At 41.9% G+C, this 20,655-nt stretch overlaps 1 protein-coding gene across 5 annotated transcripts in view; it reads right to left on the bottom strand.

Annotated features, from left to right (window-relative positions):
* Positions 1-5,551: 5,551 nt before the first annotated feature.
* Positions 5,552-20,655, bottom strand: part of NFATC2 (nuclear factor of activated T cells 2) — a gene marked incomplete at its 3' end in the record, with an annotated part of 133,689 nt that continues 118,585 nt past the window's right edge. For all 5 annotated transcript variants that reach the window (XM_081011092.1, XM_081011093.1, XM_081011094.1 and 2 more), the window contains one exon: positions 5,552-10,337. In XM_081011092.1, the coding sequence (XP_080867218.1) occupies positions 10,282-10,337 (56 nt within the window). The remainder of the gene's footprint in view (positions 10,338-20,655) is intronic.

Raw genomic sequence — 20,655 nt, 5'->3', positions numbered from 1 at the left:
GTAGTCAGCACAGTTCAAACGCGTCGGCAGGAGTACCAGATGGGTTCTGCCAACGCCTTTGCACTACACCAACCTTGCCTCTGCCTCAACTTTCCTCATCTCTGGTGACTCAGCTGGAGGGAGGTCAGGTGAGCGATGGAGGCCCACCACCACATCTGCTACTTGCCAAGACATTTACTTTTGAGTAAATAGGTTTAGGATTGCACAGCTTTCGTGCTTTTATTCCTCACCCCCCAACATCCCATCAGTCTCTTGGCATGCTCCAGCCATATGTCATCTTCCCCTTGGTCAAGGTTGCTAGGGCAGTGCCCCATACGCCATCCTCCACCACTCATAGATGCACTATATAAATGCAAGACTAACAACAACATGGAAGAGCATTTGACAAACAGAGCCATATGGGCTTATTAGCAGCATATCCTCCAAAGGAATGCATTGCTAATTTGGTCATGTTGTTAAGCTGGATGTGTGGATGTGACTTTACAACTCACTGCCGCACTCTGCTTGGGACTTTGCCAGATCCTGGGGTTTCTTCCTCCTTCTTTCTCATTAGCTCCATGCATCTCTTGACAGGAAATATAACTGGCTCTGCGTTGTCAACAAAGCAGGAGCACTTTGCTCACAGTGTGTGGTATGTTAACATGAATGTCTCTGCGGTGCCAGAATTGTGAGGGGGGGTAGGCTGATGCTTTCCTCAAGGGGGCAGTGATGTGCTTTGCAGAAACGACTCTTCTGCTGGTTCCGTTTTTTAAAGTTGTGATGGGTGTGTTCAAGGTGTTTCCTTTTTCATCGGTAAGGAATGTCATTCATTTAAAGCTCAGCTCTTCAGTCACTGTAGAGGAGACACGGAAAGTGTTTGCCAGGGTTGTGTATGGCAGTTATAAGCATCATGGAATGGCAGAGTTGGAAGGGGTTGGGGTGGTCATCTAGTCCAACCCCCTACAATGCAGGAACCACAGCTAATTATAATGCCTCAAAATGCTCTACAGTGTATAAATCAAATTCCTGTGATGTGGGGATCAACAAACAGACAACGGAAGTGGATCCTGGGAGCCCTTATGACTGACTGCAAAGGGACTTCAAGGCTGGACCAAGTACAGTGGTACCTCAGGTTAAGAACTTAATTCGTTCTGGAGGTCTGTTCTTAACCTCAAACTGTTCTTAACCTGAAGCACCACTTTAGCTAATGGGGCCTCCCGCTGCCGCCGTGCCGCTGCCGCACAATTTCTGTTCTCATCCTGAAGCAAAGTTCTTAACCCGAGGTACTATTTCTGGGTTAGCAGAGTCTGTAACCTGAAGCGTCTGTAACCTGAGGTACCACTGTACTCCTCGGTGGTCCAAAGAGTTGACTATCCTTGCTACATTTTAATATCCAAATGTGATTGACAGCTATAGTTTCCAACCAGGGAAAGATTTTGCCCTGGTTCTCCTTTTTATTTTCAGTCCATACGGACACAGATGTGTTTTTGCATTTGTTTGCTATTTTAAACCCAGTGCTCCCCCCACTTTCTTCTATATGCATCATGCATTATCTCCCAACCGAGGATAACATTTTAAATAGACTCTAGCCCACAAATGCTTTTGTCATAATCAACGTCTTAACCTAACAAGTGTTACAAGGATCTTTTATTGGTTTGGCTAAAAGACACTCATACTGCCACCTCTCTCAGATCCCCCAGCAGGCCAACAACACAAACTGAAAGCAGAGAATAAAGAGTAGAGAATGTAGTGTTTGTTTGCTTTAGGAGGTATGGTTGGTTGTTTAGGTCTACCACCTCTCATACCCTACTGTCATACTGCAAAATTACCTGCTGACTAGGGAAGGTCCTAGGGACGTGGGTGGCGCTGTGGGTTAAACCACAGAGCCTAGGACTTGCCGATCAGAAGGTTGGTGGTTCGAATCCCCGTGACAGGGTGAGCTCCCGTTGCTCGGTCCCTGCTCCTGCCAACCTAGCAGTTCAAAAGCACACCAGTGCAAGTAGATAAATAGGTACCGCTCCAGCGGGAAGGTTAAAGGCGTTTCCGTGCGCTGCTCTGGTTCGCCAGAAGCGGCTTAGTCATTCTGGCCACATGACCTGGAAGCTGTACACCGACTCCCTCGGCCAATAAAGCAAGATGAGCGCCGCAACCCCAGAGTCGGTCACAACTGGACCTAATGGTCAGGGGTCCCTTTACCTTTGCCTTTAGGGAAGGTCCTAAACATGTCCCATTGGCTTCTTCTTTACAGGACATGTGTGGCTTGCATTTGCCAACCTGATGTCCTCTAGATGTCTTGGACATCAGTTCCAGCCAGAACACTTTAATTGGATCAGGCTGATGGTCGTGTAAGCAGCAATTTGATCCTTGGATAACCCAGCTGCAACATTCTTGTTGAGGCTTCTCAGGAGCCTTTCATGTCACCCCTCTGATTACACAAAAAGTACAAGCACATAAGAAGAACACACATACAGTAGTTGTTGCCCTTTGATTTATTGCTATACTATAATAATACAAGCTGTATAAAAATATTTTACAAAAAGCAAAATCACAATTAAATTGGAGATTAAAACATTACATGGGGGATATATCAAGATACAACCTCAGTTGTTGTTGTTGTTTTAAAAAAGTTAAAACATTTTGAACAAGCAATTTTAGTTTAAAATATATATATATCTGAGCAATTTAAAAGCTGCTTTCCCTTTAGGCGTCTTTTTGTTTTGCAGTATATAATGTACAATGCTAGCTGCAAATATAGGCTGGATATTTTATTTAGAGCACCTGGAAACACCCCAAAATGCGTGTTATGCTTGATTTCCATGAGAACGAAAGGGTCTTTCTTGCCCATGCTGAATTGCACCTTAAGAGTGTTTTCACCAGGTTTTTTTGTTTTTTTTTTGCTTAAACATGTATTTTAGTTTTTCAGTTTCTTGCGTGCAAATGTTGTTGACAACCAGCAAAAAAATGGAAGAGAGACGTCTTTTAACCAAATGTGCAATCTGATCGGCACAGTTCTTTCATTTGGTTTACAGATGTGGGAAATCAAAATCTTTGGTGTCACTTCAGAAAAGCCCTGCCGGATCCCACCAAAGGGCTATCTAGTCTAGCATCCTGTTTCCCACAGTGGCCAACCAGATGTTCCTGGGAAGCCAAGGACCAGGACACAAAGGCAAAAGCTCTCTCCCATTGTTGCTCCCTGCAGCTGGTATTCACTGGTATGTTGCCTCTCAACCTGATGGTTCCATAATCAATAATGGTCAATAGGCTGGTGCCCCATTACAGGACGGTCTCAACATTTCTGCTTCCGAGAACATCCCTTATACATACAAGTAAGATTAACTGTGTTGTATTTTACTAGTGAATGAAAGGAAGACTGATGCACTTTATATCTTGGTGCTCAATGAAGTTACACCTGATTTTCCAAATGGCAGGAGATGGTCGGCAATTAACTGAAGTTTTCCAGCTTTGCTGGATCAGTTTTGGGACAAGCTGTGATGAACACACACAAATTAGTGCAAATAATAATAAAAAATCAGTTAAATTCCATATCCATAGACTTCAGTCTGATGTAGCTTGGACCCAAACTCCTTCCCAACATTTGATAGCAACATTGTATGAGGGATGGCCAACTACTTCAGGAAAAGAACTGGAAGGCCGCTGCTAATTAGTATATCATTAGTTAATTGCAGAAAACAATTTGCATATCGTTTTTCTGGAACATTAAAGGTGCCAAGTACTGTTGTTGCATATAATGTGCACAACCCAGAGATTGAAATACCTAAATTCAATTGAAAACAGGAGAACTTAAGTGTGGGTTGCACCCCACTGTGCTTATTATTTTACAATGTATTTCTTCCGATAGTCTTTATCCTCACATGTTAAGAACCTGAGTTAATACTCTGAAACTCGTGGAAAATGTAGACTTTAAAAACAAATGAATCTGTGCATCCTGTTGCTCTCTTCCTGTTTTCTGATCATTTAAGCTTTTAGATTTATAGACATTCATCTCTGTAAGCGTGAGGACTAGAAACTAACGTTTACAAATAAAAGCTATGATTATCAAAACTCTCAGTCTCTTGCAGACCGCACAAAAGAGCCTTGCCAGACATATTTGCCATATCAACAATATACCCGATCCACTTTGGCCTATATGAGATTGTACAATTGCTACAGCACATTCATTTGACTTTGTGCAATGCCCTGGAAACGCGAGAGATGCTGTTATTTAATTGTTACATTCATTATGCACAAGCAAGTAGAAATGGATAAATAAACCTTATAAACTGGCTATGACATTATTTAGTTGTCAACGAAACAGATAACTGTTCTTTGCATCTCTTATTCAGCAGTACTTATGTGAGGAAACTTTCAACCGAAACGTTCAATGGACTAATTGTTCCCAAGGTTGTATTTAAAATGTCAATAGCCATACAAAATGGCAGGATCATAAACATACACGGACTTACACATCACACCAAAGAGTCACTGAGGCAGGCTCCCCCAACCTGGTCCCCTCCAAATTTTTCGGACTACCCCTCCCATCACACCAACTGCATTCAACAATACCAACCATGCTTGCTTTTGAGTAAGAGCACTTATTTAAAGCTGCAGCTGAAGGAATGCAAACTGGAGATTTATAAATACCAGCATGGAGGAGTTGCATTATTTGTGGCAGTTAAGAAGCATAGTAGACATTTTTCTTCTTCTTTAAAAGGATCGTATAGTACAAAATATATATATTTTCAAAAAATAATAATAATTGTGCTATCTAATTTCAAGAACTTTGAGATATAACATCAAAAAGCAGCATGTTTTTAATATAGTAACCTAGTGCTATCTTTGAAAATATTCTACATTTTAGAACGTGCTGTATTTTAACAGGAAGATGGAAAAGACACATCTTTACATGAGACACACAGTCAAGGCAGGTGTAAGCATGAAGCCCCAATGATTTTGACTGATGGGTTAAGCATGCACTTAACTCTCTCTCTCTCTCTGAAATCAGTGGGTTTGTGTTGTCTATATGACGTACATCTTACGTGAATCTACTATCTAGCAAAAAGAAGAGAGAGAAAAAGTGCTTCAATTTGGCTGCATTGTACCCACAGACAGTATTAACTGAGTGCAAACCATAACTATTCAACATTCTTTCTACCACTGTCATCACATCCAGCAGACACTTTAACCTCAAAGCCACTAAAATTCAGGTGATCTCAAATTTTGTTCAGTCTCACACATTAAAAATAGAAGAGAAGCCTCCGCCCCCACACACAAATAAAAAAAAGAGGGAGATAATTTGTAACCAAATTGTGAGCATTTAATGACAAATTATCTTCCTCTGCAATTTCTCCTCTGGCAATCTTTACTTCCAAAATGCATTCAACAATGACAAAAGGCCCTTCCTAACATCTGCCGTCTCTGTAAATACCCGCCGACTGTTTAGATGTTAAGATGGATGGCTTCATTTTCTCTGTATTGTCTAATTTGGTGCAAAAGTTTACAGGAGCTCATCCTGTAATTTGCAGGCAAAGATGTGATAGGAAAGTGAGTTTAAAAAAACCCAACACAATCTAAACACAGTGAGATGATCTTTGGAGTCGCAATATTTTGCTTATACTTTAGCACAGTATAACATTGATGGAAAATGCATTACAGTTGTCAGCCTACAGACAATGCCTTGGGAGGACTTTTGGTACAATAGCAGGAAGGCACTGTAGTGAAACATTCAGATAACTGAGGAAAGAGAGAATTTCCTCATATGCAACTATGGCTGTCTTCCAGAGAAACTGAGAACAAATTACTCACACAAGGCAATTCACTTGCCCCAGGTGAACCTGATGTTACTTTGAACATACACACACTCCACTGCCCCCAAAGCTTGCGTCAACATTGCAATCAATAATGCTGCAAAACTATTGCAAAAGGAAAAGAAATAATTTAGTACACGGAAGCTTTCAACATTATTTATGCTACCTTAATGTATCCACTTATTTTATTAGAAAGAGAGATCTATACAGCGGCTTTGAAAAGGCCTCCCTTGCTTCGGAAAGACATATATACCTGGTTAAGGCTTTATTATTAGCAAGCAGGTGCTTGCAAAAATGTTCAAAAGCTGATACAGTAGGATAGCTTGCCTTCATATAGCCATAACAAAAAATGTAGTCTATATACTACAGATATATGAAACTGTAACCCAGCAGGTAAGGGGGATATTAGAGGATTTAGCAGTACACCTCTCATTTATTTCATTGCAACTTGCAAGGAAGAACTGACCAAAGCATATGGATCATTCTGAAATAATCTGTTGTGAGTTCATCCCCATGGAACTTGGAGAAAAGAGAGCATAATTCATGTGTCTGTGCTTTTTAAAGCTTGTGATGAAACCTGATGGTTGCCTCAGCATGTGTTAAAGCTCTGTATCTGCCACCTACCCTAGATTGATCCCTGTATGGATATTACCATACAAGATGTCCCTGATTTAGCAAGAAAGCAGATACACCTCAGGATTGATCAGAGGTACCACAATGTGATTGATAACATGATGTATTGCTGTCTTGTTGGGAGGAAGGGAAAAAAGCAGGAATGTAGCACAGCATTCCAAAATAGCCTATACTATCACCTGCACAAACTTACATTGCCCTGCTCTTGAACAGAAATGCAAGTTCAGGGCATCATTCTCAACGAGCAATTTTAATTCGAATAGTTTGTCAGAGCCTGTGATCCACACACCAGAAGTCCTGTTCACCTATGTAATATGTGATGGGAATTGTGTTGAAATTAGTTTGTTTCGCTTTACTGCTAGTCTTTCTATTTTAAAAAATGCACTTTAGTCCCTTTATTGCGTAAGCCTCATCTCAAGCCCACATAGTTCTCTTAGCTTATAAGTGTCCAAAGGCACTATAAATCTGCCAAATGTTTGGTTTTCGTTTACTGCTGTTTTGATGTTTAAAGCCTTGCCCAATTTGTGCCACATTTTTTTAAAAAATGCATTTTATATTGGCTTGTCTGTACTGAGCCAAGGTAAGCATTATATTTTAAAAGGCACTTCTTTTTAGGACAAATAACAGCAACCAAAGAATGGACAAAACAATTGGATGTTTTGTCTGGTACTTTATTTGGCATGAGAATGACCCCAAGGTATGATCTGAAATCCAGATATCCTGACAGGCATCTGTGGATTCGTTGTTGAAATGAATATGAATTGTGATTGAGGACTGGCTTTAAAAGATAGTCAGGTGAAGCTGAAAACCAGTTCACATGCCAGAAACATCTGCCCTGCCCTCCAGTTGGAGCTGCCAGGTTGCAACCTTGGAGATTCTTTTTTTTACTGGCATAATATGTTGCATAGCTTGTAACTACTCAGAACAGACCTGCTGAAATTAATGGGACTAAGTTGGTCCTGCCCATTAATTTTAATGGGCTTACTCTGAGTAGGATTAGCACTGATGACAACCCATTTTAATCATGTTATTATGCTTAGTGGATGTAAACAGTTGACAGGCATTTGGGTCCCACTGAGTTGTTAGTGTGGGATTTTTAAATAAGTGAAGTACTTTACTTTGGGGGCCCCTTTTTTGAGGGGAGGGGATGCTTCTTTTTCTCCCTTCTTCCTCAAAATAACAGACTCTTTATAACAGGCTTCCTCAACCTCAGCCCTCCAGATGTTTTTGGCCTACAACTCCCATGATCCCTAGCTAGCAGGACCAGTGGTCAGGGATGATGGGAATTGTAGTCTCAAAACATCTGGAGGGCCGAGGTTGAGGAAGCCTGGTTTAGAAAAATTTCCCTTAGCTACTTTCAGTGTTATAATGTGCCTTGCTAAACAAGATCAGCTTTAATGTCATTATGGCTTCTTAATGGAAACAGTGACATCCCCCAAAGGCAGGAAAAAAAATGCAACAAGAGTTTCTGTGGCCTCGTTTTTAAAAAAGAAATAGGATGGAATGCAAAACTCTCATCTAACTTTGTGTGGACTTGGTAACTTTTGACTTGATCATCTGGTAGGGAGCTCTGCCAGCACAACAGAACTTCTGGAATGTAACACGCTTTGCCAACATTGCACAAACTTTAAAGACGCCCATGGCAGATGAACTGGTCCCACTTTCTTTGCTTGGTAGTGCAGACATCCCAAGAGGGAATCAGATCAACAGAATGGAGAGCAGGGAGCAAATACTGCTACAAATTCACTATCATTAATAAAGAGCTGGTGCAATGGGAAGGACTTGTTATAGCTCTGGGTCTGTAGGAACTCTTCCTGCGGCTACTAATTATTTTGGAGTGCCCAGTTGACACAGGGCGTTAGGACTTGTTTCCCTTCTGCCCAACATGTGTTGTGGGGCCAGGGCAGGGGACACAAACTGTGAGCCAGTACTTTAGCAATAAGAGTACTAACTGTTTCAGTATACTATTTGAAAGACTATGCTTGAGTCAGTCCACACATCTGGGTACAGAGCTCCCGGGATTGAAGATAGGGAACTACATGTTTGAAGCCACCACACACACACACACACACACACACACACACACACACTTGTGACAAGCTAGCATGTCAGGTAGAAGTATCTGCTGTCTGACCCTGACATGATACTTTTCCACAGGCAGGAAAATGTTCTGGAGCAACATGCCGACATGCAACAACTTCCCGCTTCCCCATCTTCAGTCTGAAATGGTGCAGTTTCAGGAATCTGTACCATGTGCTCTACCCAGATGTGTAGACTGACTCTTGAGTCCCCAATTCTGCAATACGGCAAGGTGGCCAAGAAGAGAGGCTGTTCCTCATTGCAACACAACTGTTAGAGAAAACAAGATCTCCACATTGAGAACATGTTAATCATTCTTGCTAGGAAATTTATATATACTTCACTAAGGAGAAAACCACTTCTGTTGCAACATCGTTAAGAAGGATCCCTGAGTTTTCTGGGCGTTTTGAGAACTATCGCAATGAGCACCAAGAAACTGCACTTGATTTCAATAATTGGCAGCACAATACTATATGCAGCTACTCAGAAGTAAGTCCCAATTGAATGCAATGGGACTTACTCCCAGGTAACTCCCAAGATGGCAGCCTCAATTATTCAGTATCATATGTTTTCTGTAAATAAAAACTTGAAAGTGTAAGATCTTTTAGGGTTGCCTGCTCTTATGATTCTTATGAGAAAGCTTGAGATTTGATGAACTTGAAAAGCCCGAAAAACAAAACATAATAGCACTTTCCAGTTCAAGTTGAGATGACTTTAAAAATATTCTGCTCTTTGTAGGGCTTAGAGGGAACCTAAAAACAACAACCCCTGTTTCAATTTTGCAGGGCCATCCATATAGTCAAATGCAGCACCTGATAAATTAATAGGAAACTGGAAGCACCACCAAGCCAAAGTTAACCACTGTAAGTTCCACCGATTTCAAAAATGAGTTTTAAGCAAATGCTGAAAACTCTTCTGTGAAATCTGCAGGCCTTACCAAAAAACACAAAAAAAACCTACAACCGAATTTTTGGCTGTACTATGCCTTGAGTTCGTCTCTTTTCTAGTCCAAAGCAGTGAAAATGTGGCTTCAGTGCATCCCATGATCTGAGCAACAATGTGGTAAAGCCACAATCTAGAGAACTGCTTTACAGCATCACAAAGCATTATGCCCACACTGCATGGTTTTCTTCCCCCTTTCCATTACAGCAGCCCTCCTGAATTACACCGAAACTCCTATGATACCGTGCAGAGCGATGCCTCGGTTTAAAAAAGAACAAAAATACATGATGCAAGCAGAGATCTGTTCCTTTATGTTTTTCTGCCTCACACTGCCTATGCGTTATCTCATAATTAGTTCTGGCCATTAATTTCCTCCCTCCCCAAATCTGATAATTTTCTAGGAACATCACACTCTGTATTTTGCTGAGCGGGCGACTTTGCAATTCATCTGTTGTTCCCAGCACACATAGAATTCTACTTTGCTTCAACACAGGCTTCTAGATTGATGTTCTCTTTTCGTTGCTGCTGAAGTCCTCTTTCCTCTCTCTCTCTCTCTCTCTCTCTGTGTAGTCATATTACTAGGTTGTGCCAGGCACATGCATTGCTACATGAGAACGACATGATCTTTGGACAAAAGGAAGAGTGTTCTTTTTGATGTTTACAGTGAGAGGTGCCGAGCTGCTTAGTCAAAGCTGTCAGTTTGAAGCCAGTGCATTGTTCCTGGTGTTGAACCGGTGCCTTGAGATGATCAGTTAAGGAAGCAGGAGGCTGACGGGGCAGGAGAAGAATCTAAGAGGTCAGGTACGGAAGCATTCAGTAAAAGTTGTAGCGCAAATCTCTTCTTCTATGTTTGACTTCTGGCAGGGAGTCCAGAAAACTCTTTCCTGATAATTTCGTTAACTGTGAAGGAAAAGAGGAAGGGGGAAAAAAAAGGTGTTACAATTAAAGGGAACAGTAAATGAAGTCACTAGTGTGATTTGCCATTAAAAGCAATGCAGAGACCCAGCATGGATGAGTGATTAAAGACCTGAGTTCGAATCATCACAGAGTTGTGAACCTCACCGGGACAGTCACTATTTCTCAGCCTAATCTACCATCTCAGGGTTGTTGTGAAGATAAAATGTAAATGTGTGTGTACACGCCGGCAGAAGTGGTTTGGTTTCTTTTGAGCGGCAATAATAGCTTTGTAACACAGAGAGTAGGCCTCTATGTACTGGCTTAAAGAAAACCACCCCACCAAAAAAATGAGATAAAATCGCTATAAATTGTTGTGGTGATTCAGAGGTTTAATCTGAAATCAAACTGGATTTGAGTTAGTTGCTACATCTGGTAACTTCTCTTTCTTACATCATGGATGTTGGCGATTTGGATTTTAAAAGGGCAAAACAATACTCGAATTAGAGCTGTCAAGAGATGCACAAGGGAAACTGTGCTTTAATGCTAATAAACATGGCTAAATCATTGCAGATTTTTATATTACAGATGTATGTTTTGTATTACTTTATTAATAATATTGCTTAATACAAATTTGTCATGACCTTTGGCTAGAACAATAAACTAATGAACTGGAAAAAGTGGTGTGTGTGTGTGTGTGTGTGTGTGTGTGTGTGTGTGAGTGTGTCAGGCCAAACTCTTATTAGCCTTGCTCTGTGTCCTTCGTGGCTGCTTTTGCCTAGCTGGAATACCTCTTTAGCATGACCCACTTTTTGCTCTGCCCCCAATCCTACAATGGGCATCAGACCCTTGCCATACATTATTCTCTGCTCTTTGGAGGGAGGGAAGAATACAAAATGGCAATGCAATGTAATAATGCATCTAAAACTATTTGCAGCATAATGCTATAGCTTCTCATTTTTACCCCCCGTTTTCTAACCTATACTCTGATCTAAGAACAGGCAAAATTGACAGCTGTATATGTAGGAGTTCTACCCAGCAGTGAAGTCTGTGCATCCTCACTGAAAATTGTGCCGGGCTCCTTTCTGGCTTGATAAATTCCACTAGATACCGCTCACAGAATGGTGAGCCTCTCTCTCTGCAGCCTTAAGAACTTTTAAAAAAACCTTTTTGCAAGAAGAAGATGAGAACTAACATATTTTCTGGATAACAGGATTCTGAGACAATGATTGAAATCTGTGCTTTTTCTAAAGTTTCACAACCCCATGACTCCATGGCCAAAGGTATAAAAATACTATCCACAATTTCAATATTAAAAAATCCATCTCAACTAGTGTTTACAGAGTTCCACTGTCAAACCTGGCACTAGCCATTTCATTTCAAAGAGGAGAATTACAGGATGTTTCCTGTTCCAAAACATTTATTTCCACAAACTGAGAACACAAACAAGGGATTTTGCACGTTTAGCTGGGCAATGTTTAGCTGGTGTCCAGGTGATGTTAGAAAATATGCACAAGTAACCATATTGGGTAATTGATCCACAATTCATGTGGGGAATTATGCATATTGCCCAGGCAAAAGCATCTCTGATCAATTCACATTCTTGGGCATATTACGATGATTTCTCATAATGAATGGGAAATGTACCCAATCCCCCCTTGGTTTTGTCAGCCAGTATGTATGCCTCCATGTGCTGAAGCCCATGCTCCATAAAGCTTGCAGGAATAACCCCTCATCAAGGTCAGAATGATAGAACAAACCAAAAAATATCAAAGCAAGTACATATCCAACTAAAAACAAAAGATTTTAAAAATGGCAGCTCTAGGGAAAGGATTTTCGGGGTAAAAGATAGAAGGAAAGGGTTAATCCCCACACCGTGTGTGGCCCTGATCCAGAACACCTGTTGCTAATTCTTTTCAAAGAATGTTGGCATCCCAAACACGGTATTTAAAGATGTGTTCAGAATCACATATTTTTGTTGTTGTTGTTTAGTCGTTTAGTCGTGTCTGACTCTTCGTTCACCCAAAATCAATGACCACTTAAAGCCAGCCTAAACAAAGACTGTCCAGTATCTGAAGAGCACAGTGATGCTAGAATCAAAAAGGCCCCAAGGCAGGTTCAAGAGTGACTCCTCCTAAATCCTTAAACTCCATGCATGGATAACATGGCTAGGACAGCATCCTCTCTGGATCTCAGCGACCATGGGAAAGTATGTCTGAAGAGGCAATCTTTCAGATAATGCAGTTCCTTTTAAAAAATAATTCTGCTGCTCCACTATTACCCAGGGTCTCCATTTCCCTTCCTTTTGGGCAATGCTGAAGTACTAACTCTGGGCATCTGTACATTGGCTGACTGCTGTTCGGGCTCAGCTACTTAAACATAGCACAGGTGGCACTGTGGTCTAAACCACTGAGCCTCTTGGGCTTGCTGATCGGAAGGTTGGTGGTTCGAATCCCCGTGACGGGGTGAGCTCCCGATGCTCTGTCCCAGTTTCTGCCAACCTAGCAGTTTGAAAGCACGCCAGTGCAAGTAGATAAATAGGTACCGCTGCAATGGGAAGGTAAATGGCATTTTAACAGTTTAGTCACGCTGGCCACATGACTCACAAAGCTGTCTGTGGACAAACGCTGGCTCCCTTGGCCTGAAAACGAGATAAGCGCCGCAACCCCATAGTCACCTATGACTGGACTTAACCGTCCAGGGCTCCTTTACCTTTTACCTTTTACTGAAATGTGCAGCATGATGCAACTGGCCAGGGTTAATGTGGAAAAACTTAATCAATTTAATTCTGAGACTTCATTAACAATTGTCCAATGTTCTTGACTAACATCCCAATTTATAGTGATTTTATTACAATTTTGGTACAAACATTGGCTTTTGAATTTTGAAATTGTTAGATAAATAATTATCATGTTTTGTTTTGTTTTATATCTTTCTTGGGGGGGGGTGGGCAGTGAGAGGGGGCTGGGATATTCCACAAGATATCACGTTAGAGAGATTCCTCAACTACAACCACAGGACTGCAAAAATTACAGTGAAAAGACCCGTGAAATCCAAGACACTGTGAGATTTTATCTTATGAACATAAGATATGTGTCTAAGATTGTTGCAGTCTTCTACACGCTTGCTCCTGATAAAATGTCCTGCAACATAAAATTGTGCTGCAAATGTGCTCCAAACCTTTGGGGTGCAGTTCAATGCACATGCATGGAATCAGGCAGTACTTATTTTTATATTTGGACTTTCGGGAGCTGCTCGGTTTTTTGTAAATAACAAAGCCTGAAGGCACACTTGCTTCCCAGATCAGCTGCCCTTCTGGAGTGTCGCAATGTAAGGGAGCAGCCAGCGGGAGGTGAAATTGATCTAGTTTTACACGACCCAAAGGCTGACACTTAAAAAAAAAAAGAAATTAAAAAATTAAAAAAGCCTTCCTGTTTTCTATACCCAGGAAATGAGAAGAGCAGATCTTCAATGGAAATTTTTCAGTCTCTTGAGCGCTAAAAATAGCAGTTAGGTAAAAAGAGGTGGGCATCAGCACTAATGAGGGAGTGGAGCTTCATTTCCTTTCAGTAAACAAGCAAGACTGAGCTGCGGGCTGGTTTATTTATCAACACATTTGTTCACATAGTTAGGTATAGGAGAAGGAGGGGGGGAAAGCTCTCCATTGTAGAGACATTTCCTTTTATTTAATGAAATCAACCTGTTTGGAAATGTGACATTTTTCCTGTTAGAAAGCACCAAGGCAGCCAAATAAGAAAAAGAAAGGGATATGTGTGTGTGTGTGTGTGTGTGTGTGTGTGTGTGTGTAGGGCGGAATGGTTGAATAGTGTTAACATTTTAAATGTGAGCAAGGAAAATCCCTGATGGATTAAAGAGCAAAATGACGTTAATCTTTTTTAAGCGTACTGAGGCAAGTGCTTCTAGGGATAGATAAAGCCCAGTTCAGAGCTGTGCTGAACACATCTCATGGAAGAATCAGGTCTCATTTCTTTCACAGGTTTGCTGCCACACCTAGTTTCCTCTGGATTATGCCCACAAAATGCAAGTCAGTGCATAAGGTACGCATACCTCGCCCTCACCTGTGTCTGGTCTGTACCTCTTCAGATGGAAATTTATAGAACTGAATGTTCCTCCCATCCACCCCCTGCCAAAAAATAAAATAAACATTCACAGAAAACTAGATGCCAGGGAGTATAGGGTTCTAGTCTGGCCTCCTTCCTGACATGGGAGTTCCCTGCAGGGTGATCTCTTTTTTTCCATCAAGGAACATTCTGCCACATGACAGAGGAAGCCTCCAACAATACTCTGAAGTGGTACAGGCCAGATCCAGGTTTACTGCCTCGGGGAGAAGGAGCCCTGAGTTCCAATTAACAGCATTCAGTGCTAAATTCAGCATTTCCCTTGGTGGGTGTGGGAGCTCTGCAAAGTTCTTGCCAGCTATGGAGACTGCCACCAGTAGTCCTGCACAAGGATTGCTGAAACTGGGCAACGCAAGTGTAGTACAGAGTGTGCCCCTACCTGCATGTGCATGGCCTTTATACAAGTGCCTGAGCCATATGCTTTTGGTGCATAAGCCGCTCACCCTTTTGCGTGCGGCGGCATTGCGGGACGGAGGAGGCTTCACTGGGGCCCTGACAGAGGAATTCAACCTGGCTGGGCCCTTCCTGATGGGCGGAGGGGGCTTTGGCAAATGGGAGGGGGGCAGGCTGGGACTTGGGCTGTGCTGGGGGCGGCTTCCCTTGGATCCAACCCTCGCTCATTTAAGCAGCCAGCACTCTGGGCTTGGCTGGTTTCTTCCTGTGCTGGGCTTTCGGATCTCACTTCGGATTTCTCTTGTGCCAATTTGTGTCCCAATTTTCACAGGACATTCCTGGAATTACACAGAACCCATACCAGCTTCAGATGTGATCCTGGAATGTCCTGTTTCTCCCCCTGCCCCCACTCCATTGCCAGCTGGTGCTTGCAGTGGTACCACTGTCTTGCGCAAGTCAGCGGGCGGCCACAAGACCAAGGCACCAAAGGATACACGTTCCAATTTTCATCAGAGGGGTGTTGGAGGGTTAAGTGAAGTGCTGCACAAATGAATTGTAAATGAAACACAACTGAAGTCACGTGGAGCACCACTAATGACCTTTGGCATGTGAGGCATCAAAGCTCTTGCAGCTAAGACCAGAACTGAAGTCGCACCCCCTACTCTGATTTCAGCCATTTTTCATTTGTGCCCATTTATACATGGGTCTTCCTGCCCATAATGAGATCCCCCCTCACATCAATGGAGAGGAGAGCTCCATGCACCCTCTTTTGACATGAATGGTGAAGATGGCTTGTGCAGTATGTGATTGTGTAAAGAGCTGACTGCACCAGGAGCAGCGCTGTGGACAACGAATATTCGAAAAGGATGGCAGCATCCTCTTTCCTGCACAAATGCAAATGCCGTCGTACTGTGTGCCCAATAAAGTGAAGCTGTTTAAAAAGCAGGAATGCTTCCTAGCACAATTCTTAAGATGTGGAGGAAAGTCCTGCTGAATTCAATGGGTCTTATTTGCTAATAAGTGTGCTTAGGATTGCAGCCTTAAGCTGTCATCGCCTGCGCTCCAGCACTGAGGGTGCCTGCTGAAATAGCCCATGCCTTGACAGTCAAACAACCCGCTTCTGCATATTGTGTCACTTTTGAGATTTTTTTTTTGCACTTTGCAACAGTAATGCTCTCCAGTAACATGCAAAGTTAGTTAGTGAACGTTTCCAAGTTGTCCTCCATGGCAACTCTTAGCCCCCCAAAATGCGGTTTTTGGGTAGCATGACTGTTGCATTTGCAATGGGTGCCATGCCACAGAGGTCACAAAACAGTGTGTGAGAGGCAGGGGGGGGGGAGGTGTCATTGAATTTTAGCGTCGCATGGGGCACCGCTGAGATTTGAGAGCCCAAAGTCCGCCACTGAAGCTCGGTGCTGCCCAGATACATGGAAACATCATTAAAGAAGCCACACTGATTTGACCTGCAACTTCGATAAGGGTATCTCCAGAGTATAAACGATTGGATATGAATGGTTAATACTGTGTAGCATCACTCTAAATCAGGGTAATTTCTAGAGCTATTCCCCCAGAGCTATCCAAAAAATGTGAAGACCTGATAAGTCACACCAGCCTTTTAAAGGTTTAAGCAACATCCTAAGCTTTGGCAATTGATCAGCAGCACACTTATCTTAAACTGTATGCCCGGATGCTTTTGAGTGGATGGTTGAGCTTCCAACTGCATGCCAGCGAGCAAAAGACTAATAGGCTGCACCCTGATGTAACAGAGCCTATACTACACAATGTGCAATTGCTGGTTCATGATTAATGCTATGGAGCCAGCAAAAAATCTGAAGCTAGATTGGCAATGGGCCGAGCAATGCCATACGGATTTTATTTTTCAAATAAAAAAATAATACAATGTAACTCATGCCACAAGCTTAGATTAATTTAATCAGTAGATCAATCAACTAAAGTTTGCTTGATTAATTGGTAGGAGCTGATTTTAATAGGCAAGAACACATTTACAATTTGGTAGAGCTGCAAGTGAAGTCATTTTTATCCACGCCTTATCATAAGAAAACCGAAAGAGAATGTCAGCGAGAGTGTTAATTGTGCCAATGAGTGGAATATTTTGCTAAAGTATATAAGTAACCTTCTAGTTCTTCCAGTATTTTGCATATAGGATCTACGGCAGCCATTTGGCAATCCAATAATTGAATTAGCAACACAAGCAGTTGTTTAATTAACGAAACATCCTCTACTTGGTTCAAAGTCTCCAAAGTCATATTTCCTTACACTTTCAAGTGCAATGGAGTGGGCAGCGTTGTGCATGCTGGAGAAACACCTTAAATTAATTGTCAGTAATTTCATCTAGGCACTTTTTGAACTAATTTTGAATGCATCCGGCAAGTCAAATATATGCTATTCATAGCGGGGGTGTGGAGCACATTGCTTTTAAAACCTGCCACAAGTTCATGTCATCACCCCTCCTGCCCGGTCCCCATATCACATGAAAGGGTAAACAACTGTTCCATATTCACTTTTTCCAATCCACTCATATTTTTTTATGTACTTTTGATGATTGTACAGCAGATATCTCAGGCTTATTATGACTCACTCTGCCTTTGCAGTGGAGGGGGAAAGGGGGAGATGATGGTAAAGAGTCCAAAAATTCCTGAGGCCTGAATACTGCGCTTTGATTCTCGTAAATATCTAATAAAAATGTGCCCTCATTTAGTCAAATGGTTGGGACGGCATCCAAAAGATTAAGATAATCAGAGGTTTAGATAAAGGGGAGTGCTGTGTACACAGGATTACACTGTTGTGGACAACAGATTTTGAAAGAGTGCGCACCCAAGAACAGCCTGTATTACAGAGCAGAAGCATCGGCACACATCCCAGCTGGTGTGTTGTGCATGTGGCACGAGCCGATCCATGTAAACATGCGCCATGCTCAGCAGCGTTTATGCATTTGCTTCGGCATCCTTATAAGAACTTGCATGAAAGTGGTCCCCCAACCTTTCTCACAGGCTCATATAAGATCATTTAGGCCTGGTGAGCATTTAAGGTCCTCATTCCTACTTTGCGGGTTGCCATCTGATTGGATTTCACTTTGATTCTGACTTGATTTTAAGATGTATTTTAATTGATTGCTTGATTTTATGGTGATGTGTTATATATTTGATGTTAGCCGCCCTTAACCCAGTTTTGGCCAGGGAGGGCGGGGTATAAATCTTCTTCTTCTTCTTCTTCTTCTTCTTCTTCTTCTTCTTCTTCTTCTTCTTCTTTCTTCTAAACTAGCAATTTAACCATTGTTTGGTTAAACTATAACTAGTGATGGGCAAATGTCTCAGTTTGATTTCTCTCCATTTCTCAATGTTCCGTTTTCAATTTTCCATAAGGTAAAGGTAAAGTTAAAGGACCCTTGAGAGTTAATTCTAGTCGCAGATGACTCTGGGGTTGAGGTGCTCATCTCGCTTTACAGGCCGAGGGAGCCGGCATTTGTCCACAGACAGTTTTTCCGGGTCATGTGGCCAGCATGACTAAGCTGCTTCTGGTGAAACCAGAGCAGTGCATGGAAACGTTGTTCACCTTCCCGCCAGAGTGGTACCTATTTATCTACTTGCACTGGCGTGCTTTCGAACTGCTAGGTTGGCAGGAGCTGGGATCGAGCAACAAGAGCTCATCCCGTCGTGTGGATTTGAACCGCCAACCTTCTGATTGGCAAGCCCAAGAGGCTCAGTGGTTTAGATACAGCACCACCCGCGTCGTGTTTAATTTTCCATACTTCCACACAAATATTTGTATATATTTAAACTGCTCATGAAAATTCATCACGATTTCAGCATGTTTCTCCTAATATACGTATTTTTGTATGCAATTTCCCATAATACAATGCATTTTTCTTTGTTATTTTCACCAATGTAGGCATACTTTATCATATGCATTTTTGAAACACGTTACTGTATTAGTGAGCTGCATTGCTAAATCTGAAGAACTGCAGATTTCGAAAGGTGGCTGTTTTTTCAGTTCGTGTGTTATTTCAGAAAGTGCTTATTAGCCAGGTTCACCTTTAAATGTGAGCTGATTTCTAACCCATCTCCAGCAACAGCTCTATCCATTTCAGCACTTCCCAACAGAACCATAAATGTGGCTTGTATTGCAATCAGCCAGCATGCCCTGAAGCTCTTGTGGCCTCTTCATCATTTATTGAAAGCAGAACAGGTTCATTAATACCACCCCAATTTAGTTGTGTGAATTTTACTTAAAGACAGCATGGCAAATTTTAAATCTGTCGATTAAATTTGTCCCCTTCCCATTTTATCATTGAGGCTGAGATAAAAATGTTTCCCACAGTGGCAAGCAGATGCCTCCAGGAAGCCCAAACCTAGGTCTTTCCTGCCTGTCCCCCTACAGAATGTTCAAATTCCAAAAATGAGGGGTGCCAAAATGTTGTAACATGTCTTGGGAATTCAAAAGATATTTTGGTTTAATTCATGTAATTGAGTTTTGCTTGGCAAAATTGAACAGAAATTATTAAAAAGGATTGCGAAGTACTTGGAGTTATATTAATAATATTTTTAATTATTTTGATTACCATTTAGAATTACCTGACATTTTCAGAAGGTAAAATTAAAATTCTTTGGTTTTTCACAAGCAGTTTATGTGCTTCTTTCATCAAATGTAGACTTAGGAAGCTAATTGTTGTCCAATTACAAAAATAATAGCAAATTTGAATTGCTCACACCCAAACATGTATTTTTGAGACATCTCACTGAAGAAATTTGAAAAATTACGTTTCACCTCTTAAAATGACATGTCCTATTCCCCCACCCCCACCCCACCAGAAACCAGTACAGTGGTACCTCGGGTTACAGACGCTTCAGGTTACAGACTCCGCTCACCCAGAAAAAGTACCTTGGGTTAAGAACTTTGCTTCAGTATGAGAACAGAAATTGCACGGTGGCGGCGCAGCGGCAGCAGGAGGCCCCATTAGCTAAAGTGGTACCTCAGGTTAAGAACAGTTTCAGGTGAAGAACGGACCTCCGGAACGAATTAAGTTCTTAACCCGAGGTACCACTGTATTCATTGAAATGCATACACTATAAAGGGCATCTAGACTCACTGGCTTCTTTTTCTCTGTACTAAATTTGGTGAAAAATAAATAAATTTGAAGATGGCTTAAAGATCTTTACAGATGAGATCATTTTTGGAAATGTCCTCTCTTGCCCCTTACCCTTTCTCTCCCCACCCCTGCCATTTTCCTCCCCTTTCCTGGTGCTAAACATGGTTTGATATTTAATGCATGCTTAAGCAGCCATGGTTAACCCAAACCATAGTTCCATTGTAAACCAAAGGTTGAGAGTCGCAATAGAAGTGATGGCAGCAGCTATGCAATGCATCCACCCAGTTCATGCATAAAGGAAGAGCGAGGTGTCCACTTTATATCTCAAAAAGGGATTTGCAGGTGAAGGGAATGGAATCTTCCCTCATCCCTCACCTTACTTCCAGTGCTTGAATTTTAGGAGTCTCTGAGTAGAATCCTCTTACCAGGGGCAGATTTAGGTTTGATGAGGCCCTAAGCTACTGAAGATAATGGGGCCCTTTATATGTCCAGCTGTCCTTTGTCAACAACAAATTGTCGCTTTTTTGTGTTGACTATATATGGTAATTTATGGACCTAATAGGTATAATAAACCCCACATCCCAGCACAGCTGTATATAAAGGTAAAAGGTACAGGAACCCTGGACAGTTAAGTCCAGTCAAAGGCAACTATGGGGTTGCGGCACTCATTTTGCTTTCAGGCCGA

Source organism: Podarcis pityusensis (genome assembly GCF_964106645.2).
Source record: "Podarcis pityusensis genome assembly, chromosome: 6".
Classification (NCBI taxonomy): domain Eukaryota; kingdom Metazoa; phylum Chordata; class Lepidosauria; order Squamata; family Lacertidae; genus Podarcis; species Podarcis pityusensis.
This window is presented reverse-complemented; position numbering and strand designations above follow the sequence as displayed.